Source organism: Lepisma saccharinum, chromosome 8, assembly GCF_977018435.1.
Source record: "Lepisma saccharinum chromosome 8, izLepSacc3.1, whole genome shotgun sequence".
In the NCBI taxonomy this organism is placed as follows: domain Eukaryota; kingdom Metazoa; phylum Arthropoda; class Insecta; order Zygentoma; family Lepismatidae; genus Lepisma; species Lepisma saccharinum.
In genome coordinates, this window is record NC_139236.1 from 45248189 (window position 1) to 45275092 (window position 26904).

The window sequence follows — 26904 nt, forward strand, 5'->3', positions numbered from 1 at the left end:
TAGTAATTCAGACTAGAACAATAATTGAGCTTTGGCAGTTTTCCTGTAATATGGAACGTAAGTTCTCTCTTTAGTTTCTCATATGTATATTCTAAATTGCTAAAGTTACACACACAATACAGATGCATTTATTCCAGGTGGAATCAGGGAATGACCAGTGGAGAAATGCTAACATCTCAGAAGCTCTGGATGAAGCTGGCTGGAAGGAGGGAAGCATTGTAGCTCTCATACAGTGGGTGGAAGATCTTGAAAGGTAATGCTCGACACCTTACCTGCTTGCTTAAAACTGATACAATAAATAGGTCATGACCAATCAATTCTTTTGCTGTCCTTTTAGACAATCCAAATACCGCATGCTAAACTTCATAAATCAGCAGTTTGTGATTTCGATTTGAAGACAATTGGAACAGAATTAAGTTTCTTCACATGTTCTACGGGAATTGAGTTACACGTATAACTTAGAACTGTGAAGTATCAACATTTCAGTGCTAGAAGGAAGTACAGTGGAAGTACATTTTCTCACATTTTAAGTTCTTTCAACTTGGTCCCCTGAGAAACGTAAAATCGAGGTTCCACTCCTCTAAGTTCCAAATTTTTGCTCATATACACCACTATGTTTCTGCTCCAACAGATAAACACAGTACTACGTTATTTAAATGTGCCTTTTTCTCAAAACTGCCTTGAATGGAGCCCCTTGTACTCTGAATCCCTCATATGAGCCAATGTTATTTTTGGGACACCCTGTAGGCAAAAAGTGTGACGTGATACACATTATTTTGAGTTTGATCGTTGGATTTGGCAGGTCGGAATTGCTGAAAAATACCCAACAGCATTTCTACAGAAAAAAAAAAATATAAATTTGTCTTAAGCTTTTCCAGTTACAGTCAATAATTCAATACTTTCTATATTTCCAGGCACCACATGCCACAAATTGTCCTGAACATGTTGGAGAACAACGAAACTCTAAATGTCCATTCAAACACTCTGCAGCAATTCTCTGTGCCTGAGCTGTGGGAACTGATGCAGTGGAGCGATCTGGTGATCTTTGACTATTTAACCAGCAACTACGACAGAGTAGCTAGTATGCAGGATGCAGCTGATAAGGAAGGGAAACCTGCCATTATGAAGGACACCGTACACAATCTAGTAAGTAAAAGTTATTTCTCTATTCAGCTTTACATGACCCAAGGTAGTCATTCCGTGCTAATTTCTTAAAATAAGAATTGGGGAAGAGGTGAAGGGAAGTCAAATGCTACAAAGAATCTAACCATTGCTAATTCTGGTTATTTTGCATCACTGCAAAATTCAAATGAACAATGAACTGGGTGATAGGATAAACATGCACTGTTGCCACACTTGGAATTGAAAACCGAGGCTTTCGTGTCACAGCACAATATGCTAACCACTCTACCCCAACCTCATACACAGGAGAGGGAGTGTGTGTAGAAGTTTTAAATGTCCAATTTATGCTCAGATAAGCTATTCAGGACTGGAAAGGAATTTAAAGTGGGATCCGACCCACTGTACAATGCCTGCACTGGAAATTACTCCACATGGGCACATAGGTATATCACTAAATTGTCATTAGTTTTACAGATCCATTATTTGAATATACGTGTAACATAGTGCAAAATTCTGCCATTTTGGTTATTATTTTTATGAATATAAAGGTATTGAGAAAGTGAACAATTCAGGTTCTTCACAAAACCTTTTGCAATTTTATATTGGATCGACAGAACATCAGTTAATGATAAATTATAATCAGTATGTTATCTGTTATTAGTAAAACTTTCATATCAGATCATCTCTAAGTTTTACTTTTAGCTGAGTGTTTAACTGTTTCTCCTTTCTAAAATGCACACCCACGCTTATAGCCTTACAATATCAATCTAATAGACTTTTGCTGTAAAAATATTCTGAAGTGCATATATTATTAAATATGTTTGATATTTAAAGAAATAAAAAGATTACCACAGAATTAATAAAAGTTCAAAGGGTTTGCATACCACATACCACTCTAAATTATAGCTACACCGGAGTTGTTAAAGGTCCAGGAACGCAGAAATTCTAATGGTTTATATTGTGTTCCAGGACTGGAACCTTTCTTCTTGCACAATTTAAATTCGGTCCAAGTTGCGTATTGTTTCATTTCAATACCGAACTTTGACCGAATCTAAATTGATCTGGAAAAAAAGGTTCGTGGGCCAAATTGAAATACTTTAAATATAAAAAAATTCCTTACAGTCCAGAACTCTTGCTGATTTTTCTCTCCCAGGCTGGAATTGTATTTGTTTACAATTCCTGGACCTTAAACAACCCTTATCTACACACAATGATTGCATATTAAGAAAATAATTGAGTTACTCATTTTTAGGTGAAAGCTAAGTCGACAAACAGCATCTGGCTTATAGACAACGAAGGTGGAATGGTTGATGGTTATGCCTTACTGTATTCAGGTGCGGAAAATACTGCAAATCCTGGGCAGCGGTTTTTCAGGTTCCACCAGGACATGCTACATGTCTTCTGCATATTTCGACAGACTACTGTTGATGGAGTAGGATACCTTCACAGCTCAAAGGAACCGCACAAACTACTCGTGGATTTCATCTTGAAATATGAACCCTTATTCAAGAAGCTGCCAGACGTGCTGAAGAACAAGGACTTTGTGGTGTACTTTGCACAGAGAATTGATCAGGTGTGGAAGTGGATAAACGAATGTGACAAGTTGGCTGAAAGCTAGTCCTAAAGAGCCATAGGTAATCAACTTAACATACCTGTGTTCTGCATAGCCCATTTGCTTCTACGTGGAATAATAAATTTTGCAAACATTTACTGGCATTCTGAAGTTCTTAACTGCATGGGCAGGTGCTGGGACTAACGGTGGTCCTCCATATTTACTGTTCTACATGTGGGAGGTGGTGAAGAAATTATGTGGCACCCCAAACTGTGGTGAGTAAGGTGGAAAAAGAGTATTTTCAAATATCAGGTGTCTACAAAATTCTGGGGGTTTCACACACAATTTGACACATGAGAAACAACAAAATAAACTTATTACATTTATATATAGTAGGAAAAATGCATTGTATTTTTGGGGCATTTAGTAAATGTCATAGCTCTGCATACATCCAAACAATCTCTTCCCATGTGACATGAAAGTTTGCATGTAGGTTGTACTACAGGAATCATTATATATTGAAATGTATTTACAGACTTCTTCATTGTAAGCTAAATATGTTTTTGGCAGGACCGAATGTTTTTAAGCAAATGGTATAAAGAACTCTGGTATGTTCAGTTAGATTTAAATCATGTTGTGAAGAATTCATCAAAAAAGTCAATGTGCCATTTCATTTGTGATCTCTTTCTCATGTTAAATATCCATTTATTCAAGCATAATGCACGGAATAATTTTTGATAATCAACTAATTGAAAAAAAAGGAAATAAAATACAATTTTCATGTTTTGCATTTTTTAAAAATGCCTTTTTCTTTTAAATTGTCAATTTGAGAGAGACAATTATGTTAAACAAGATGTGAATATATTAAAAAAAGAAAACTTACATTAGAAAGAAACATAATCGTGTGTTCATACTTTGGAAATGGGAGACACACTAGTAAATAAATACAGAGAAACTAGTACTCACTTTTTCTGTGAAATGGATTTTATCGTAGTTCTATTACTTTCAGTGGCCACTGCCACCCACCATCCTCGTTGGAACTTGTTGCACTGTTTCCTGGCATGCTACTATTGTTTTAGTTCCCCAGTTGCTGCTAGGTGCACTGTTGTCAATTGTCCCGTCTACGTCCATGTCTGCTATTGCCCGGCTTTAAATGTTGTAGGGGAATCCAAGTGTGGTGCACTTTTCCGCTATCGATGTTTAGCTCATGCGGGAAGTGCATGATGCCGTGCGTTTCCTTGATTTTGGTGTCTATGAACCCCCACGGCTGTGTGTTTGACATGTACCTTTTGGATTTTAAGGTTATTGTATTTGATGTGCTTAGCAAGACCAGTGGTGGGTTGGGACACAGACGGACAGTTCACAACAGCGCACCTAGCGGCAGCCAGAGAACTATGAACAATAGAAGCACGTCAAGCACAACAAGTTCCAACAAGGATTGTGGCAGTGGTCACTAAAATTAATAGAACTATGAAAAAATTAGTTTGCGGAAAAAGTGAGTACTAGTTTCTATGTATTTATAATTGTGTATGTTATGTTTTAAAATGACAGTAATATTAAGTAAGAACTTAGAATGATACATTCTAATCTTGAAGGTCATTCATTTCCTCCTCCTCTAATTTTGACTCTCATATCAACATAGTTCCTCACCGATGGCATAGCGGTAATGTCGTCACTTTGTAATCAAGGGGTCCCTGGTTCAATACCTGGTAGAAGCACGTGGTGGTTTGGATCCCATTTTAAAAACAAGTTTAATCAACCAACCACATCAATGTAGTAATGGCCATGCTGCTGGTTGACTCATGATCTAAATACCAAAAGTTCCAGGTTTGATTGATTGATTGATTTGGTGTTTTAAGTCCACTTTATGCACAGTAAGGCTAATCGGGACTGGACCTACAGTTTAAAGTGGGATCCGAACCACTATGTGCCTCCACCGGGTTCGAACCCGGAACCCCTTGATTACAAGGCAACGACGCTACCACTGCACCATCGGGGAGGCCCCAGTTCCAGGTTTGAGTCTAGCCTGACCACCCATTTAATGATTTCATGTTAATGGTCTACATTTCAAATTCTGAGCCATTTCAAAGATATATCTATTTGAAAATGCAGAACTTGGCAGTTTTGCATACATCCCTCGTAGGGATGCAGTAGCCACTGATTAGGAAAAAAAACAGAGTTTTGGTACAATACAAATCTCCTAACATCATTTGTACACATTAAGCACTTCAAAATCTGAATATGAATTAGGATTATTGCATTGCATTTAGACAAATAGAGCAATTTTGGACTTGAGAAGTGTGAAAGGATCAAGTGATTTGGCTTCTGTTATAAACAATGAGTCAAGGAACTGTACATTTAGGCCCAACAATAATATGCACATGTGTTGATTGATTGATTTGGTGATTTAAGTCCACTTTATGCACAGAAAGGCTAATCGGGACTGGACCTACAGTTTAAAGTAGAATCTGAACCACTATGTGCCTCTACCGGGTATCGAACCCAGGACCCCTTGATTACAAGGTGATGACGCTACCACTACGCTATTGGGGAGGCAATACACACATGTAGAATGATACTTTTTTAATGATATTTTTGGCACTTCGCTACCAACCTCTGGTACTCATGACTTGCATTGTTTATACATTGTCTAGTTTCATACAGTCCCCTCTTCCATTTGTATAGCTCGAATTTTTGTGTCAGTCCTGTATTCTCAAGAAAAGAAATAGTTATCATGAGACTCCTATGTGAAATTCATAAAAGTAAGGAGGAAATATGGGAGTCACGAAGTGAATTTTTCCAATAAAGGCCCTGTGTAAAATGACTCTGGAGTTCACCCAGCCTCTGGTGATAGGTACCTGATGGGTTAAAAGCATCATCAACACTGTACCCCAAAATTCCCCTACCACCATGTTATCCTGTGCCGTGACCATGGGGAATTTCACGTTACTTTAACTTATTAGGAAATATGAAACAAATTTCCTCATTTTACGCTTTAAATGACACTTCAACATTCTTTCAAATATTTACCTTTACTATACATATAATTAACATTTACAGAAAGATATAAACATCACAACACTTATTTTGAGAACATAACAAATAAAAATTGCTCACACATCACTCACGCGGTTGCATGAGATTCAGGAGTTACTGGAAGAGGTTACATCATTTTTTAATCTGCACAGTTATCATTTAATACTATTTCATAATGCAATATTTGAATGTAAAACAGGGTTGAGTCAAACAACTCATACCCAAGAGTCATTTGGTTTCATTTACCTTATATCCTGAGTGTGATAAATATGTCAAGAAGTTACAGTTGGCATACTTGAGACATCTATTTATATGGTATTTTTCTCAAACCATTCTCTTCAAGTAGTCAAGAGAGACAATTTCTTTCCTCATACAGCAAAAGATAGTTACTTCATACATAAAATGTCTATAATACTTAAAGAATCTACATATCAAATTTGGTTCTTTACAACCTGCCCCCTTCACATATTAAATGCAAAATTAACTACTGTTAAACATAACTATCGACCTTCACTTCCAGCACACACAGACAAAACGACCTAAGTTGCTTCACTGTTGGAATTCCTAATGGGAGTAAATTACTATTTGACCATCTAAGAAGGCTTTTTTAAAATCCATTTATCACCAAGTATAGAAAAGATGCATTACAAAAAGCTAACAAGACAACTATATTTTGAATATACATAACTGTCACGCTTAGTGAATAAATACCCTTGCAAGTGAAGCCCAACATAAGATGTAATGTTCCAGAACTCTGTGAAAACCAACTGCAACTCCAATGAACCTCAGGGCCTCTGTAATTCTGTGTAGCAAGTAGAGCTTCAACACAGGAACACCTAAACAAAAAGCAAAGTTTGCAAGAATGAAGGAATAATATACTCCTGATTAAGAGATAATACAAGTGATTCAAAGGTAATATAAATATGGAGTCCTAATACTGTTGTTGGCATCACTTTTCTGCTACTTACAGCTAATCAGATGGAGCAATCACAAACACATCTGGATAACACAAAACAACCCCCACTGGGTCCAAGCACCAAAGCCTCATCAGCCTGCAAAAATGCAGGTTGACATTTGAGTGTATTCAATGATCACCCCTTACACCCTCGTAATACTGTATATCAACCAAGACACAAAAGCATTTGAGAGTCATGGTGCAGTTTCTGGTGTCAATTGCAATTGTAAAGATAATAATAATAAAAAGTCACATCCATTGCATTCTCTGGGTAAAATTGAAGAAGCAGCATGCTGCTTCCATGAAATGCAGTTCACATGCATGGTGTCCTGGGATTGATTCCCGGTGGAGGCCCATAGTGGTTCGGATCCCACTTTAAACTGTAGGTCCAGTCCTGATTAGCCTTACTGTGCATAAAGTGGACTTAAAACACCAACCCAATCAGTCAATCACACATGTATGGTTGCCTGTTGCCCCATGTCTGAAACGTCTCCCAAGATTCATCATGAATAACAGTGATATATATAAGGCAAATGCAATGTCACGACCAACCAGTCAGAACACAGTTGTACAGACTTGACCAATATGAAATGGCAAGGTGACTGTTACATCCTGGGCATGGGAACAGATGACGACCTGGAAACACTGTGCCCATGTCATCACCATCCATCAGAATCCGTGGTTCCACCATCAGGGAATGGAAAGTTCTGTCCCATGTTCAGACAAGAATTTATAAAAACGAAGTGACAATGTGGAGAATAGCACAAGGTATGTGTATTTTGCTGCATATCTGAATACATGTTTTTTGGTCTGCAATAGTCACTTGAAACTTATTTCTTGAACAACCCAATTGTAGTATTACGTATGCAGCTGCAAGGTTTTCTTTTGCTAAAAAAAGAAAACTGTCCTGCTGTTATAATGATCATGTTAAACTTGGTTTGTCTAGGGAATTTTGTGCATTGGCAGTCTTGGGCTGTGGGAGACCTTTGAAGGATCAGGGGAAAAACAATAAGTCAACGTTCATCAAACAAATTAAATTTTAATTGCAAAACATTACTAGACATGTAAATGAAAAGGTTAAAAAAGCATATCTTTTGAAGAATAGAAGTGTCATATGTATGAAGTGATGTCTCACTTCATCTTGGATCAAATTACACCACTACCTCACTCATGACAGAAAATTGACTTCCCAGTTTTTCCCTCCAGTCCCTTAATTTATTTTTATAACAATAATTTTGAGTTGATTTTTTATGCCACGTGTCATCATCAAAAATGAGACAAAAATCAAAGCATGTATCTTGCTTTGGATGACACAAATGTGCTTGTGTCTCATTTTATTATTTTGAGGTCACAAAAATGTTCTCCCCAATGCTAACCATTCAGAAGTTTTATATCAAAGGGTAAGAAACTTGTCTCAATGGCTGAGAGTGCATCCTTAGACTTCCATTTGGAAATGCTAATTGTGGGATTTGTTAACCCTTCATTACAAATTGCGTTCCCTGGATCCATAACTATAATTTGAGGAATGAATAAAAGCAATGATGTGCAACTTCTTACATGGGTGGATTTTTTAGAAATTGCACTGATAATTAGGGTTGCCAGGTGGTCAAGATGAAAATAAGGGAGGAAAGATCAATCACAAAATGAAAGTAAGGAACAAAATTGAAATTGCCTGTGAATGTATAGTCTTATCTGTTTTTCCTCTGCATGCCTGTGGTACGCCTACTCATATCGCATTCAAACTATTGAATGCTAATAGACTTAACCAAATAGTCCAAAACGTAACTTTTACATCACTATAGTGATGAAGAAATTAGGAACATGAAAATCGAAATATCCATTTTATTAAAACATCACTCTGAAGCTCGCCGGTTGAACTCTAATTCACCCCAACTTTTATTGGATGCAGAGCCAAGCAACAAGAATTTTCCACTCGGCTCTGCACAGTCAGCAAGGCAACGGCCCCCACCAGCAGTGAGTGCACCTCCACTGTAACTTTCCACCAGCACCAAGGGATACCCCAGGTGAACAGCTGGAGGTGCAAAGTCCACCACGTCACAGAGAAATAAAAGTAAAAAAAAAAAACCTGGAGATGGTAAATCGAGCACCACATCATCTACAACACAATCGACGCTGATTGAAAAGACCACTCCAAGAGATCGCAACATCACGAGGTAGCAACAAGCATGCAGTACGGTTCCAGCGGTCTGGATTACAGAGACAGAAACCAGCCAGAGTCCGGAGAACTAGCGCTCCAACGACAAAGCCGCTGGATCTCCAGCCGCCTCTTATCGTCAACAACATCTAGGTCAGTGGTCTCTCCAGCATCTCCTGCCATCTCCAGGTCACCTGTCGCCGACGCCAGAAGCCGAGGGCCAGATCATTGAGCAATGGGGTAAGTAGCATTCAAAAAAAGGCTCTGATACGTACCTGCACAAGTAACCATATGGATAATGATTGGAATAAGGAATCATAGATGGCAGCATGCAGAAGAAATATTAGGATCGTAGATTATAGTAACAATACGCAAGCAAATTGAACAAAAGTGTTTGGGAGAACTGAAATTAATTGTGCTTACATAAATTTATGAACTGAGATAAACAATGAAGATGAATAAAGACGAGGTAAAGAAATGATCGACACGTGTAGCATATGTGATTGTATGTAAAGATTAATGAAGTTAAATAGCGATTACAATTTTATATCTCTACTGTCTTAGTGGGAATGAGTTTTCCCACTAGACCTTTTTGGTTGTTTTCCCTGGTGCGGTGCCAACTCAGTGACGGCCCCCAAGCACTTCCATTGCGGCGCATATATTGTTGACCCGGATTGAGGTTGAGCATGGGACAGGCGGCGCCCCTCGATTAACCCCCTTTCTCTGCTTGTATTAAGCCATCGTGCAGCAAAATATTGATTTGAATTATTATTGTATCTTTGACAAAGCCCAAAAAGAAGGGGAATATAGTAGGGAAGATACGGGAATCAATGCAATGATTAATAGAAGAAGTAGTTTATAGAAGAGTAAGTATATAGAAGAATAAGACTATCAACTAATAGAAGAAGAAGTGTATTGATTAGCAGAAGAAGAAGACTATCGACCAGTAGAAGAAGTCTAGTAATCAATGTGAGAATAAGTATATTGAAGAAGTATATTAACCAATAGATGAATCAGCTGATTAATTAATAGAAGAAGAAGTCTATTGACAAATAGAAGAACAAGCAGAGGAGGAAGTGGTCACAGGATGTGAAACAGGTAGGGAGGTGGACTTGGGACCCCTTACTGCATGTTCTTTTTCAACTGATAGTATAAATAATATATATATATATATATAAAAAAGTTTCTGTTAAAGGTGTCGCAAGACAAAAAACAACATAAGATTTGGAATTTTCATTCTGCACTTAATTCATCAAAAGTTTTCCACAATTACAGTGATATTTGAAGTAGCAACCAGCATTTACTAACAACATGTAAAAAACATATAGCTAAACTATCACATAAGTGCAAGCAATGGTTTTAAAAATTATATTCCCAAGTGTCTAATGCAAATTACACTTAATATTTATATACTTATTTATTTCAGTTCTCCATTACTCGCACATAAAACATCTAGATATATTCACTTCTGTTTCGACTTACATTTTTCCTTAGTCATAAGAACTTCGACACTAGATAAGTACATAGACACGGTCATATGGTAAAGCTAGCCCATATAGTACAATTATGACACTGCAAAATCCTTCATTGGATATGAAACTTCACAAAGCAATTTATCTCTTTGTTCAGACAAAATGTCACCTTGCACTTTTGATGACATTACAAATTATTTTCCATTACAGTTGTGTTCTTTACAATGTTGCTGTTCATCCAGCCAAATGGAGAGGTGACCAATAGAGTTGAGCCTTACATCCTAGATGGGCATAACAGCTGTTTCATACTTTTCTTCTTCTCTAAAGTGTAAATCACCAACCCTGAGACCTTCTGTAAACAAACGGTCTCACCGATTCGATGTATCACTCCACGTCAGCTGATTCATGACCGCAATCATCTGCTGTTACACTCATAGTTCGCCACACCTATTCATTTTATATAAGAGCCTCTGAATGCTCTCAAAACATCAAACGAATATGCAGCTGCATACATTGTTACTCTCCCGATCATTCTCTCTTTCATAACCCTTAAAACTGCAGACACTGACACACCACTGCACTGGGATACCAACTTAACCACTTCATTTACTGGTTTCTCAGTCCTTGCTGGTGCTTTGAAAACAAGCTCGGAGAAAACGGAGACCTTCCTGCACGCATAGAACTCGGCATGTTATTTTTCTAAGGATACGTCAGGCAATATTACTAAGTTGCACTACTTCCTTGCTGTTCACATGATTATTTTTAGAAAATAACCAATGTTATAAAATATCATTATGTACACAAATCTCTAAGCTCATTGAAAGTTACAATGCGTATTACTACAAAATGTTCACACTTATCTTGCCTTGCCATGTCACAAAGTTATTTTACGAAGTGCACTATATTTGGCGGAACAAAAATCATTATTAGGATGCTTGTCCAAGTTTCCAACCACAATAAATTTACGAACTTTCTTTGTCTTGTTTTGATCATCATCATCAATATATTTATTGGACTTACAGCATTGCATATGGCTGTTTATGCCCATTATATATTTCATTTACATAAGATACAATTTACATACAATCTACAAACATTTTTCAAATACACTCCTATCTATATCATCCTTAGAAATATACATTACCATGTTAAATCAATTTGTCTAAAAAAATGCAAGTAAAATATATTCAATTCGCATGCAAGAAAAAAGCCAAATTTATGGGAAGTGATTACTGGTGCAAAGAGTTATTCATAAAGGTGAAGCAATAAGTAAAAAAAGAAAGAGCATTGGGTTTAAAGTGAGACGTCATTTGCGGCAGCGTATCCCATACTACAAATTGGCCATTGTTTTACCTTACGTAATGAATCCTGTAACAATGCTGGATTTTCGTGTGGATTATTTTACTTCTATGAGTTTGCAATGCTTTCTGCATGCAGGTGGTTTTGTTTACAGAAGGTCTCAGGGTTTGTGATTTGAACTATACATTCAACTTTCTTTGTAACTCTTAGCTAGGTCTTCCATGCTTTCTGGTACCACACTTGTTTGCTTTACACAAAGAATGGAATCTGAGAGATTGACACTGCCAACATAGTTATTATATACTCACAGAACAGGGGCAAGGAATCATTTTATCTTTTTCTTTTTGAAGTATTTCCTCTTCTCACTCTTTGAGTTACTTCCAGCATATGTAGACGTGTACACAATTTTATTATCATACCACGACACAAGAGAGATTTCAACATCATCTATAACCGCCTGCTTCTCCTTCATTGAATATTGTCCTAAGTTGTTCATTGTTGCTTCTGTTGGAATAATACAGTTTGGGATTAGACTCATACTGTGCTTAGTGCCAGGATCCCTTCCTTTTTTGGGTACACTTGTAAACCCATTGTCAAAGAAAATTTTGTGATTTAAGTGCCGAGGAACAGTTTGAATCAGTCTGGTTACAACATTACTACTAATAGTCAAATCAGGAGCATCAGAAGGAATAATGTTGCTTTGTGATCTAGAATAAGTTTCAAATCATAGCTAAATTCCGAAACACCACTCAAACAAATGGCTTGAAGTCCCATTTATATGACTTTTTTGCATTGTATTGTTTCAGTGAAGAACTACATTGCATTGGGATAATTTGTTCATCAACTGCCAAAAATCCTTCCTTTGGTACAAGATGTAAATGTTTGCATGACATCTCCAGTAAAGGCCTAATTTTACATAATTTGTCATGTCCATCCTCTCCTACAGAAACAAATGTTGCATTATCATTGAAATGTATGGATCTCTTTATATCTGCCCATCAGTTAACATTTCATTACTTAGCTCAGTGCTGACTGTCCAAGTCTACCACTCCAGTAACGTCTTGTGGGTGGAAGCTGAATAATTTACATGTACAGTCATGGACACTTCTGGGCTGTAACACCACCACTGACTTTCAATTAAATCATTACAACCCAGAAGTGTCCGTGACAGTACAACACAATGCCAATGAATTGTTCAAGATCTTCTGTAGTTACAGAAAATGTATTTGTAGGCCTGCTTTGTACGGCATACAAATTCAATTGCTCCACAACGCAGTAGTATTTCGTCAGTCAAAAAATATTTGAAATATTCTATTGGAGTTGACAGCGGTTCTATTCCGGTGGTAGGTCTTCAGATCCTAGGAACTTAATTTCATTTGTGCTCTTTTCCAGACACCTGGATCTCCACTTCACATTCTTCAAATCTGATAATTCACTTTCATCTCCATTAGAAGGCCCCTTACAGCAATGGATGATGAACCGTAAAATAGTGCAGGATCTATCGCTGAAAAAGAAGGTGTGATATTCACTAATGCTGAGTTTGAAAATTGTATGGATAAACATTATTTTACTACAGAAAAAGAACACGTAAATGTATACAATGGCACAAAGTGATATCCACCTACAAACACAACAAGATATGGCACAAATACAATATGTTACAATAATTCCTGTTTCCACTGCGTGCTCTTGAATTTTGACGGGTTGGCCTGGATGTTCCCCTGAAATATCTATTCGCGCTAATGTATCCATTTGCTTGAGACTGATAAAAATTGTTCCCCTGCTCTGACATTTCTTGTCGGGGAGAGGGTCCTCTTCAATCAATACACTTAAGATGCCTAGGTAAGCTAATTCGACATGGTGAGAAATATGCATGGCACCGAATTTCTGTGAGATGCCATTGTCTGGGTCTTGAATGTACCTGGTAGGTGCTGCCGTTTGGTGAGTGCATTTGGAACTAGTGGCTACTGGCGTTGATGTGCCGGCTGCAGCGATCGTGCTCTGGCATCCGACGTCTACGCTCAACCGCTTGGTCGAGAGGTAAGATGTACATCGTTGATATCCCTTGAAATCTTTCCACACTCTGCCAGGAGCCTGTCAGCAAGATTGTATGGGGAACATAAAACGTAACCTTGCGCTACCATCTGACTCCGAAGCATTCACAATCACAATCCCCGTTGTTTATGCTCTTGAAACCAGTGAACGCATCAATATAATTCACCTTTTTACTAGTATTTTCAGATGTAACGTTTCTTCAACATTTCACCACAAAAAACAACAACTTTTGTCCAGAAAGCTGCACAATGGCCACTCCACGGCATTCTCACACTTTCCCTTTTATTTTACCTCCAAAACTCAGAGCTAGAAGGCAGCACATGCTGGTTCTAAATATGCCACCAACTGGTTTGGTGTCTGACATGAAACAACGCTTTTGTTCTACAGACAACTGCAGAAACAGAAAGAAAAATGCTGTATGCCATACATGGTACATCATGCAGTAAGGGGTATATGTTCTACAATGCATTGCCACCAATGAAAGAAACAATCTATGGATTCAGAAACAGATGCGGCCAGGAAAAATGTAATTTAAAATATGGGACAATTGACACCCCCTGGAAATGCTGGATTTTGCAGTAGTTTCACATATAATGTTACACAAAGGAAGAGAGGAGAGTCCTTCACAAATGCCATATTACCTCACTTCCACCACCACCACTATACAAGATACAATGTGTACCTTGTGAGGTTTATTTTCCATCCTGCAACTTTCATATCTTTCATGTCTTCTGAAGTAAAAAGACATGTTGGTATGTAAAGTAAAAGAAAAAAAAATGTATTTGGGCAAAAAGACCATGCAGTTTGGGCATTTGACCTCAGAACAAATTTTAAAGTAAGAAGAACATTTATTTATATTCATAACACACACACACACACACACACACTCTTGTTAAAATGAACTTCTTTGTATAGAAATTTTGGCTGATACCGATAAAGTACCGATATTCTATCGATCCGATATAAAATTCCAAATGGTCCTTGAAGACCTTAATGCTTCATTGACCTCCTTAATAAATGTGTGTTTTGAGGTGACTGCAATGCAAAGGAAATTGCATAATTCGGCATTTGCTTTTTTTTAAAAAGTAGGACATGGAGATTGCCCATAAAAATTGCAACAAAATGGCATAATTTTGCACTAAATTATAAGATATTTATATATCGGATCGGTAAAATAATCAGTAATTTTACCAATAAACCGACATGCCTATATCGGCCAATACCGATAGAGTACCGATTAATCTGTCCTATCCTTAAAACATATTAATTGCCTATTGGTTCTGATGACCCACTGCCATCAAAAACAACTAATGACTTAGTAGGCTGAAATGCAAAGTTTGCAAAATACAAAACAAACCACACGAGGAGCACACTGAGAGGAAGGGGAATTGTTACAAATACACTGTAATTCAATTCTGGTAAACATGTCACGTCAAGAAAAATTTAACCACACTTACCTTACTGAAACTGCTGTCTTCGGCGAGCTGCACGTTGCTTATCAAACCTCATCTCCATTTCTTCGAGGACTTTCGGAGTGTACCTCACAACAAGTTTCACAGAACCCTGTGCTTGCTTTAACAGCTCCACTGCCTTTTCATGGTTCTCACCTTCCACAGACTGGAGAGCATAAATAAAGAAAGACTTAAAAGATCACAGGAAAGACCAAATTAGTAGGTCTATTGATTGACCTTCTTGCGTAAAACTTTTCTGCGGTTTATGCAAAAACAAAGCTTAACAAGATATTTATACAAGTAGGTAGAACAGGGGGTTTTAACTCCTGTTGCAGATTTAGTGCCAGTCAATATTGGTGGAGTGCTAGTTAGTAGAGCAAGTGCCAGAACAACAGAGACAATTCGTAGAGCAATACAAAATAGTAGGGATGGGACTGATTAATCGGTACTCTATTGGTATCGGCCAATATAGGCATATCGGTGTATCGATTTATCGGTAAAATTACCAATTATTTTACCGAACCGATATATCGATAAATATCTGATAATTTAGTGCCAAATTCTCCCATTTTGTTGTAATTTTTACGGATAATCTCCACACCCTACTTTCTAAAAAGTAAATGTCTAAATATTCAACTTCTTTTGCACTGCAGTCACCGCGAAAGACACATTTATTAAGGAGGTCAATGAACCTTTCAGGTTCTTCAAGGACCATTTCTAATATTATATAGGATCGGTAGAATATCGGTTATCGGTATCGGTAAATTTTATATCGGTACTTTATCGGTTTCGGTTAAAATTTCATGTCGGCACATCCCTACAAAATAGTAAAGAGAGCATAGCAAAACTTTCTAAGTACTATAACCTGTGCCGTTGTCTGAAAAAACACGGCATTGGTCAGTTTTTCCTCTTGATCAGGGCTCAAAAAAACACCAATTGAAATTGAGTGGACCGCGTATACTATGGGTCATGGACCTATTTCCAGGCCCAAGTGCAATTTTTTGGATGATAATTACTGGAATAATTGGTATGTCAATAAAATTTGCCGAAGTGGTGTGTGGGATTGAGGCTTGCAGAGCGTAGAGGCAGTCATCTAATTGCGATAAAGTATGCTTACGAAACGCAACACTAGTTTTGCAGTTGAGCAGGGTGACAATATAATGCTCATTACAGATAAAGGAAAGTTAATTCGCATTTCAGTGGATGATATTAGATTGGTTGATTTGGTGTTTTAAGTCCACTTTATGCACAGTAAGGCTAATTGGGACTGGACCTACAGCTTAAAGTGGGATCTGAACCACTTGTGCCTCCACCGGGTATCGAACCCGGGACAGGATGATATTAGAATTACAGGGAGTTGGTAGATTATAAAGAACTGGGAGCAAATATACTGTCATTAAAAATGGAAGGCAGACTGTTGATCGGAAGAGATAACACCATTGATCTAGCACGTTCAGTAAGAAGTATGAGAATTAAGAAGTCACTATTACAGTGTACTAATTCTGGTTGTCTGGCACCTGGTATGGCTCAGTGATTGCATCATAGTACCCATTAATGGCACGAATTTATAATTCACTCTGGTACATATGAGATAGAGAAATATGAAATGAATTTTTCCCGATACTGATAAAGTGCCAACACAAAATTTACATTTACTGATACTCAGGGGTAGAAAAATATAGGGCACCCGAATTTTCAAATTGAGTGCCAAAAAAAATATAACTTCGCAATATTTTGAGTTCGCTTACAGAAATATCCATTGCCTTTCTTCAAACTAACAAGTACAGTATGTGTTTTTTTTTAATGTTTGTGTATTTTCTGTATCGCTTGTATCATTAAATGAGAATAATAAACATGCCATTATAAATGTTTGCACTGTTGCTAGCGGAATTTTAAAATCTTCGGCAATATGGTAGAGTCTGCCTCATATTAGAATGTATTGCATAGATATTCATGCTATTCCTAATTGAGCCTCTTCTAGGAAGGCTACTCCGGCACAAGAATTATTTTTAAAGCAATCTTGTATTAATAAATATGGAGAAATTAGTACTCACTTTATCTGCGAAACTGCTTTTTCTTCTTTGATCTATAAATTTCAGTGGCCACTGAAAATTAATAGAACAAAGAAGAAAAAAGAGTTTCGCGGATAAAGTGAATACTAATTTCTCCGTATTTATTATACTACCGCATCTCTCTTTTCCCAATTATGAATCTCGTATTAATTAATTAATTAAATGTTTGAGATCATATTTCAAATTGTGGAGCTGTATCTTAGTTGGATACATGGATTTCTTAGACCATATTCCCCCTCCCCTTTAAACAGCTGAAATCCGAGAAAAAAGTGCTGTTGCCTGAATTAGTTATAGTTAGTTTTAGTTTTTAGCTGGGTTAGTTAGTTAGTTTTTTCTATTCCTGCTGATACTGATATTCTACTAAACCAATAGAAAATGTAAAATATTTGATGAAGAATGTACATAATTCATTCACCTCGTGAAATAATATACAACTCTGGTGGATTTAGCCTTAGAAAAAGATGTTACATGTAGAAATTTATTTTATAACACCAGGCCACATACACAAGCTCCTGCTTAGTGCTGTTGTCTTTGGCATTAGCTGCCAGTTTCAATCCACAGTGCAAGCTCCAAAATATTGGTGTTGGTCCAGCATTGTGAGAACAATTAGGCAGGTACATGAAAGCAATAGTCACATATTCCTGTCTTGGAAGACAGTAAAATGGTGGAAATGGGAGTTGATGTATTGAACAACCACAGCAAGGAAGAGCTGATTGGCAGGCTGTTGTTGCACGACACTTTTTTTTGGAGGGGGTTTATAAATTCAACGGCTATATGTAAAAAAAAAAAAAAGAATGGTATGATCAATGAGAAACTATTAATAGAAATATAGTAATAAATCATTGGCAATTTTAGATTGATATGCACTCATTGGCTAAAAATGATACAGAATAGATTAATCTATCACATCCCTTATTATCTATCATTTAGTCCCCGCTCCTAGGTACAACCAAAAATATGTTCCGATATTTTCACGTAACACAAATTCGTAACAAATATATGCATAATATATTTCTAAGAATTAACAAAGCTCTTGATTCAATTAGCAAACACTTGTAGTAACTTACCACTCCGTTTACGGAAAGTAGCTGATCACCCCTCTTCAGTCCTCCATGCCGGTCAGCTACACCACCTGGGATTATGCGTGAAATGTAGATGGGGGAGTTCTGCTCCTTACCTCCCATCACATTGAAACCAAGACCCTCTTCCGTCTTGGGGAGTTCAACCACACGAGGGTGTGCATGTCCTTCACTGGCAGCGAAGGCAGCAACAGTTGCCTGCAAAATAAACAGCAGCAGCACTGTACAAAAGTATCTACACAAACTAAGGAATACTGCAAAGGTCACTAACAAAGGAAACAGATTGAGAAAATTCTGTTATATTTTCCAGTTTTCTTTTCCTTCCGAGATAAAAATAAAAGCTAAATGTGAAAAACTTGCCTCAGAGCATCAATAAATATGTATTTATAAATTCAATAGGATTTGGATTAATAAAAGTTGCTACTTTTCACATCTATGGAGAAAAATGCACGCATATTCCCGGAGCCAATAATTCAAGAAGAATTCCCGGTGAGTTGCCACCCTATATATTGTTATTGTTTAAAGTTCACATAGGCGCGATGAAGAAAATCAAGCCAAACCTATGTCTACACATAGGCGAGATGAAGAAAATCAAGCCAAACCTATGTCTAGCAATTAACATATGAGGGAAGCGACTGGAAACTTTTGAACCTGACCATGAAGTGGGAAGAAGGGGAAGGTGAAACTTTGTGTGCATCATCACTAACCCTTTTTACTTTCATTTTTGTTATTTAGCGTCCCTTTTCTGCCACTTTTAGCTAATTGCTAAAACGAGGATGAGTGATGATATGATGAAGGGATACTCACAAAGAGTACCCATGCCAGGTCTGGGATTTGAACCAGGGGCCCTGGGTATCATAGGATGCTGTGATAACCACTCCACCATGAAGGTTGACACCTATCCTTTATATGAATATAACATAAACCCCATGTCCATCATTTAAGTTTTCTTTGTTTTATATGTAATTGAATAAAGACAAGTGCAAAGTGCAATCTGTTCCATCAAAATGGAGAGAATTGCAAACTGAGCTCCGATTCAGAATATCCACAAAAAAAAAAATATATATATATAAGCTGAATGAGATCCATGCGGACATGCTGGCTATACTGTGGTCAAATGCAACAGTTACCATATGCTTAACTTAACTGCCAAGTAGCTATATTTTAACATGGGATAAATAAACTTGAAGATGACCCCCTGAGGAGGACAGTCTCAATGTGAAACTGTCTGAACAAAATGTTTGAAGCTGATTCAAATTGTTTTGTATTATGATTGGTAACTATGGATTATTCATGACTCCTGGAAATTTTCTGTGTTCTTCAGGCAATTTTAAAAGAAATTTCCAGACAATTTTGTTGTACTTTAACATGCTAACAATCATGTTCTTATGTGTTAAAACTGCACATGCTATTCAAGAGAATAAAGTTTAATCAACAATATTTATATTAAAAAAAAACAACCCATAAAAACATTTTCAAGGCAAAAGTGGATTTAACTTCCTATACCTAAATTCTGGAAGAAAAAAAACAAAGAGGCTTGATTTTCCTGGGCTTTCCCAGACGAGTGTGAACTCTGATCAACACATAGCATACCGTATTTACTCATGTATAATGCGCACCTTTTTTTTAAAAAAAATTATCCCCAAAAACTGTGGAAATTATGCATGGAATAATTCGGACAGCCAACATGTAACTACACATGTTTCCACTATGTCACCGTGCATAACACGTATATATCAACATGCCCAAATACAAATTGCCAGGTTGGATTTTTTAGTAATAATAATAATAATAATAATAAAAAAGCAAAGTGCTCTTCCTGCGCTTTTGCACCACACCATGAAGGCATGTTGGGTAAGGGCCTCACACTTTCTTGATCTCGGCTGAGCTGGGGGTGATGTGGATTGGATTGATTTGGAGTTTTAAGTCCACTTTATGCACAGTAAGGCTAATTGGGACTGGACCTACAGTTTAAAGTGGGATCCGAACCACTATATACCTCCACCGGGAATCGAACCCAGGACCCCTTGATTACAAGGCGACAACGCTGGGGGTGATGTGATCAGCATTATATAGGAAATATAATTGTTGCCACTTTTTCCCATAAAAAAAAACAAACTAGGGTGTGCATTATGCATACACATGCATTATACATGCGTAAATACAGTAGTTAACTGGTATGATAGAATAAAATATGCCCATAGATGGGTTATCTTACATAAATCCTCATGTCAGCAGAAGATGAAAAGGTAATCTCGCTGGCTTTTGCTTAAATGTGGAACAACCCTATTACTTTATTTAAAACTCTAGTAGGGGGAAAGGGATATACCTTGGCTGTAGCTGATGCTCGGATATCTTGAGAACCCTGAATGTCTACTGTTTCATAGACATGTTCATAAACTTCCCGAACGGCATTCAGGAAATCACTCTGCAGAACCTTCTGCAATGCCGCAAGCTTTGTTGCTGGAACTTCACCACCTACCAAATGAAAATACATTTTTAACCTTTCAGGTTTTATAAACATCTTTATATAATTTATATAATCAAACATGCAGTACCGCAGTATTAAGTTTTATCATGTTGGAGAGTAGTATGAGATCTTTGAAACTTTAATTCCCATCTGAATCCTAAAGTGATTTGTATTTATATCTTTCTGATATTATGTCATTTGTCTGCCTTTTAAAAGCTTATTGGAATGATCAATCATCAGTAGATAAAACCAATGAACAGACTTTCACAAAGAATGTACCCCCAGGCCAGAACTCAAACCTGGAACCTTCCATGATACACTACTCACCACACTCAGTCAGTGAAGCAGCTTGGCAAATGATAAGTGCGTACATTTTAAAACTGTCCCTGAGCACAAATATGAGAAATGTTACAATATAGTCATCTGCCCATTTAGTACCTTACAACAAATGTTGGAAATGATGTCTTTCTTGCAGGATAGACATGTCCAGATGGTTTGCCTTATGGAGTACTTCTGTGGTGATATTCTGAATGGAAACAGTGATGTTATGCTTCAGCTCTTCTAAGATGTGTGGATTATGTCTGTAAACAGTTTGTTTCAAAAAAACTGCATAGGAAGTAGTCCGGACTTGAGAGATCAGGAGATCTGGCAGGCCATAGTCCTCGTGAAATAACCCTGTCGCCAAAAATTCCCTCAAACACGCAATGTGGTAGGGAAAGGAAAGGGGAAGAAGAGGAGGGAGGGAGAGGAGGGGAGTATAAGTATGCAAGAATTAAACAACAAGGTACAATAATATACACAAACAAACATTTGTTGTAAGGTACTAAATGCACAGATCACTATATTGTAACATTTCTCATACTTGTGCTTGGGGCCAGTTTTAAAATGTACGCACTGTAGAAGTACTTTGGAATGCAAAGATACAGATGTTTTCATGTCAGAAATCATGAAAACAATCCTATCAATGAATAATTGAAGGGCTCAGGGTTAAAAGATGGTAAGTGACATTTTGGTCATTATTGAATCACAAAGTAAAAAGAGCCATCCTTTAATTTTTGATGCAATTGCCACGTCACGTAATTTGCACTGGACCCATTGATAGCTTCTGAAATTGGTAAACACAACACGAAAACAATGTATCTACAGTATAGCTTCTATTAAACTTTCATCTTAATAAACTGAACAATGACCAAAATGTCACTTATAATTTTTTAACTTCCAAGCCAATCAATTATTATGTAATCCACACCTTACCATAGGATACAAACCATTGCAATGTGACTCTTTTTCTTTCAAGATGTATTTGTGTTTTTCTTCTTGAATTTTTACTCACGTACGAATATGTATGTATTTTTTCCCTCTTATTTTGATGATGTTAGTTACCCAGATCCATTTTTGATCCCTGACAGACGCTCTCTCTCGAAATAGTGTGCATACTCAGCATAACTAACGCCTTTTTTCAAACAATTTGCTACTTGTAAGAGATATCACACTCACTTTTTCTACTTTAACATAATTTTCATACAACGTTCATAAAACGAACTATTAAACAAAGAAAAATCAGAGCACTAGAACATAAATTTGTTCTGCAGCTTCGTATCAAATCTAGCTAAGCCTCAATCACTATGCCATATGCCATTATTGAGCACTGCAGATTTAAATATTAAACAATAAGAATATAGAAAAAAAAAGCATTTTAATTACTTACTTTTCTGCAACTTCTCCAATAATTCTATAGCTCTTTTCACATCTGTAAATAATAAAAATAGCAACGATAATAAAAAAACAAAAGACAGTACAGGATAAATCATTAATAATATGCAGATACATAGTCTCTAGATTTCTGAACATACATGCCATTATCTCCACTGATAAAACTATAATTGGGAAAATATTGAGAACATTCAGAATACCCGCAAAATTAATTTGAATGGTAGAAATGACGATGCAGAACACCAAAGCATGGGAGAGAGATTTCCAGTTAAACGAGGTCTCAAGCAAGGAGATGGCTTGGCACCACTCTTGTTCAATCTATCTCTGGAATATGTGATAAGGAAACTAATGATAGATACCAAAGTCGACCCAAATAGTTGGGTATGCAGATGACATAGGGTTACCAGACGTCCAGTTTTTTCCCAGACATGTCCTACATTTTAGCCTTATGTCCGGGAGGAATTTGAAAAATATCATTAATGTCCTACATTTTGAGCTTCACATAATATTTAATTAGGAAAATACGGGTTTCAGTTGAACAAAGAGAAATCAAGCAACCCTAGAAACTGATCACAGATCTATTAACTGTTACGCCATCCAGGAAGAGCAGAATCAAACTTTTGGTCAAATATTTTAGAACATAGTATTTTAGTTAATTCAATCATTTGTCCCGCACTGTGGCTATGTGGTCTAATGCGCCATGCTTTGGGCTCCGGTTACGGGATGTGAGCAGGTTCCACGTTTCCTGGGGGAAATGTAACATTTGTTCTCCTGAGATTTCAGCCTGTGTATGAGACTGGTGAACACTCACCATCATGATTAAATTGGGGAGCTACAAATGAGTAGTGTAACCCGGTCATGAAAAATCTACAACAATGACTGGGGGTTCGTCATGCTGATCACATGTCACCCTGTAAATGGTTGGATGGTCTCACACCTCATAGTAGGATCAGGTGGGGGTGCAGCCGGCAGTCGGTAGGTAGACCTGAGCCCCCTGTGGTCTGTTGCATCACGGGTTATGCATATTTTTAGTTTAATCATTTCAAATGTGTGAGGTGAGACCTTGATTGTCAATTCTTAACTACGAGGGTCGTTCAAGGAAAAAGTTTCCCAATGTTGCAAAAAAGACAAAAATCAAATTGCACCACGTAGCATGGTCCTGTCTCACTTTTCAACATAATTTCCAAGGTGGCACAAGCATTTGTCCTATCGTTGCACAAGTTTTTGAAAGCCGTCTGCAAAAAATTCGGGGTCCAGGGAACGAAGAACACTTTCACGTCTGTCTGAACCTCCAAATCAGTGTGAAAACATTGACCTGCTGCAGGAAACAAGGAAAGTCACTCGGGGCCAAGTCAGGGCTGTAGTAGGGGGTGTGGTAACCTTTCCCATTTCATTTCTCGAAGTTTATCCTGTGTTAGTGCTGCCGAATTGGGACGAGCATTGTCATCCATAAGAATGACACCAGCAGAAAGGAGTCCAGGACGTTTGCGGCGAATTGATTTTTTTCACTTTCTCCAGTGTTTGGCAATAACGTGCAGCATTGACTGTTTCCCCCTTCTTCAAAAACTCTGTGAGCAATACTCCACACTGCCAAAACACATTGTTCTGCCATGACACGCTACTACTCCTTATGGCCAGGGCACGTTTCTCACTGCACGACTCATGCTAATCACATGCCGCGCATACACGGTAGCCCGCACAAACATTGCATTGTGTGTAAATGTAGAGGAAAGACGAAAAAACACATTTCCAGTTTCATTTCATTTAACGGGCTCGTACTTTCTCCAAAAAAATAACCTGAAAAAAAAACAACAGTTCTGCCTGGGTTCCTTTAGGTAACGGTTTCAAATTTTTCATGATTTGGTAACGGTTCAGATTGTTATTTGATTTTTCAAATTCTCCTAGAGTCGTTTTCATGTTCAGAAGACACAATGGGCTCTTATGGGCAATGCTTTTCTTATGGGAAATACGAGCGTGCTGTTGTGAAATTTCTGGATTTACAAATTTAGCTTAAGTAAAATCGGTACCTGCAGTTTTGCAGGAAATTTTGTAGAGAATACGATGGTGAACACAAAAAACTGGTAACTTGCTTACATAATTTTAGATAAATTAAAAATGCAAATTTTCCGCGAAAACACAATTTTTACATTGTTTTCATTCCTAACGTTGAAACATGCCGTAAAATTGAAGCATTCATTATTAAAAAAATTGACACTGTTTTTTAATTGTCATAGGTGATGGTGGTACTCAGAATTTATCAATACTTTAAAGCATATTCGCATTAAAAAATATTTAAATAAAGTATGTGGAGATTTTTTATATTCGTGCAGTAGAAAATGTCGTCGCTGGCCATTTTTTGTTCTGTAATTCCAAGTAAAAACTTCCAGCAACAAAGTTGTGGAGAAAATAATGAAATTATTTTTTATAACCACTCAAAGGTTCCCAGAAATATTACTTCCATGCATTTGGAGTTTCTTTTTAACCCGAACCGCGCGCGAAGTAAGGAGACGTTGTCTGGCCATCTTGAGCCGACTCACCGCAGCATTCCGGCTATCACCACCAAGTTTTCGAGTTGTTATTTTATTTCCATTCAGTAAAAATATGAACTTCATGCAGTTTGTTATAATAGAATTGAAATTACTTAAATTTAATAATTGACAATTATTCCAATGCTGCTGTTGTGAGCAACATTAGTGCTGTTGCAAATACACGTTGTTTTCGTTTACATTACTGTCGACATTAATACTGAAATGAAGATCACCTTTCAGTTTCGAACGTACACATAAATTCATAGACACCATATTAACCTTTGAAAGGCTTTCCAACACGTGACAAAATATGGGGCTTCAAGATAGAAATATGACATGCCTTGCTTGAGTCATTCACGTCTTATCAGTTCACGTGGGCCATAACTCATTTGTTTGTTTGGGTTGCAACTTGAATTTAACCCATGTGTCAGGTTCCCCTTACTTGAGTGAGTGATCTACTTTAGTCTGTTTAGACTTTTTCCCTCTCCCGAAAAAGTGTTTTCAGTTGTGTGAGCTCTCAGTGATTTTTACTTTTTTAAGTGATTTCTGAAGTGTCATATTCGTGCATTACACTCGCGTGTGTAGTGATCGCAATGGATCATAGTAAAAAGGGTAACTGTAACATTCACAGTATAATATTAATATTAATAATTACATATAATTATCATTATATATACAAAATATGTAACACCTTCACTGTGAAGGAAGGTCATCATTTCCCGGTGACATGAGCTAGCGCTGTATTGGCAACACTGTGCGGTTTCTCCATAAGCGCCGTTGTGTCTTCTGAACGTGAAAACGACTCTAGCAGAAAGATCTTTAATTATCGTAGAATTTTGGCTATCTTTGTCACACGAAATTTGAACCTTCCTTAAAGTAATGAGCATTGCTTGGATTTCGAAAAAAAAATTACCTTTCGCAAGCATGCATCCTGGACAAGGCACTCTGTTGATAGAATCGACAGTAAGTATTGTAGAATAGCGGGAATGAATGTAGAAGTAATTTGGAACCTTGCTGAAACGAATCAGCACAGTTTTCATTTTGAAAAAGTCCAATTTATGGGTAAAATAAGATGTTAGAGGTACCTTGCGAAAAACTCCCTATTTTGCATGCTTGACACATTCAGGGTTCCTACACAAAATCATGCAATGTTTTCCAGGACATTTCCAGGACTTTTCACGGATTTTCTACAATTGCCCCAGACTAGTGTACAAAGTAACCATGGCAAAATACACACCATTACATATTTTCTTTCATTAAAAAAAGTTTTATGTTTTCTTAATGCAGGCTCCCATTTAAATTTTACAATACAGAAAAAATACAGAGGTAGAAAAAATAAACACAAGTATATATAAGTTTATAAAAAAATACCATCTTGTATTAAATATAAACAATAATAATATCTTTAGAAAACTTGGAACATTTAGGATAGCAAACCCTTTTTATTTTGATCATTATTATTATCATCATAATATTTTCTACCTCTGAGCGATACAAAACAATATACTTCAATCACAAAAATAAAACTTAGCACAAAACTATGACTACAGTACACAGCAACGTGACATAAGTAAATAAACCACTGTCATGACACTGACCTGTTTTAAACGAAAACTTATTTTAATTCATACAAATAAAACAGGACAACATCCAAAATTCCAGGAAAAATGTGAAATTTCATAACATTTCCAGGCCTGGAAGGAATATTTTAAAATTCCAGGTTTTCCAGGATGCGCAGGAAGCCTGCACATTACACAGGCTACCACCTAACATAACTACGAAAACATTGCCATTGGCTGGTAGGTTTGTGGAGTCTTAGGAATTTGTTGTTAGGTTAGGCTGGTTGGGTTTGGTTCTCTTAGAAGACGAGGACGAAAAATTGTTGTAGCAGCACTACTGACCTTATTTTAATGATAAGAGAACAAAACCTGGGTCCATCCTGAAA

The 26904-nt window shown here is 37.1% G+C and overlaps 2 protein-coding genes across 3 annotated transcripts in view; one reads left to right on the forward strand and one right to left on the reverse strand.

Annotated features, from left to right (window-relative positions):
* Positions 1–3184, forward strand: part of LOC145991441 (four-jointed box protein 1-like) — a 52078-nt gene extending 48894 nt beyond the window's left edge. For both annotated transcript variants that reach the window (XM_083127447.1, XM_083127448.1), the window contains 3 exons: positions 138–253; positions 915–1146; positions 2375–3184. In XM_083127447.1, the coding sequence (XP_082983573.1) occupies positions 138–253; positions 915–1146; positions 2375–2740 (714 nt within the window). In that variant the 3' untranslated portion in view covers positions 2741–3184. The remainder of the gene's footprint in view (positions 1–137; positions 254–914; positions 1147–2374) is intronic.
* Positions 3185–5687: 2503 nt separating this feature from the next.
* Positions 5688–26904, reverse strand: part of veli (L27 and PDZ_signaling domain-containing protein veli) — a 30705-nt gene continuing 9488 nt past the window's right edge. The window contains exons 2-6 of the mRNA XM_083127449.1: positions 22427–22468; positions 20578–20726; positions 18237–18446; positions 15104–15263; positions 5688–6546 (exon numbers count right to left, since the gene is read on the reverse strand). Coding sequence (XP_082983575.1) covers positions 15105–15263; positions 18237–18446; positions 20578–20726; positions 22427–22468 — 560 coding nt within the window. The 3' untranslated portion in view covers positions 5688–6546; position 15104. The remainder of the gene's footprint in view (positions 6547–15103; positions 15264–18236; positions 18447–20577; positions 20727–22426; positions 22469–26904) is intronic.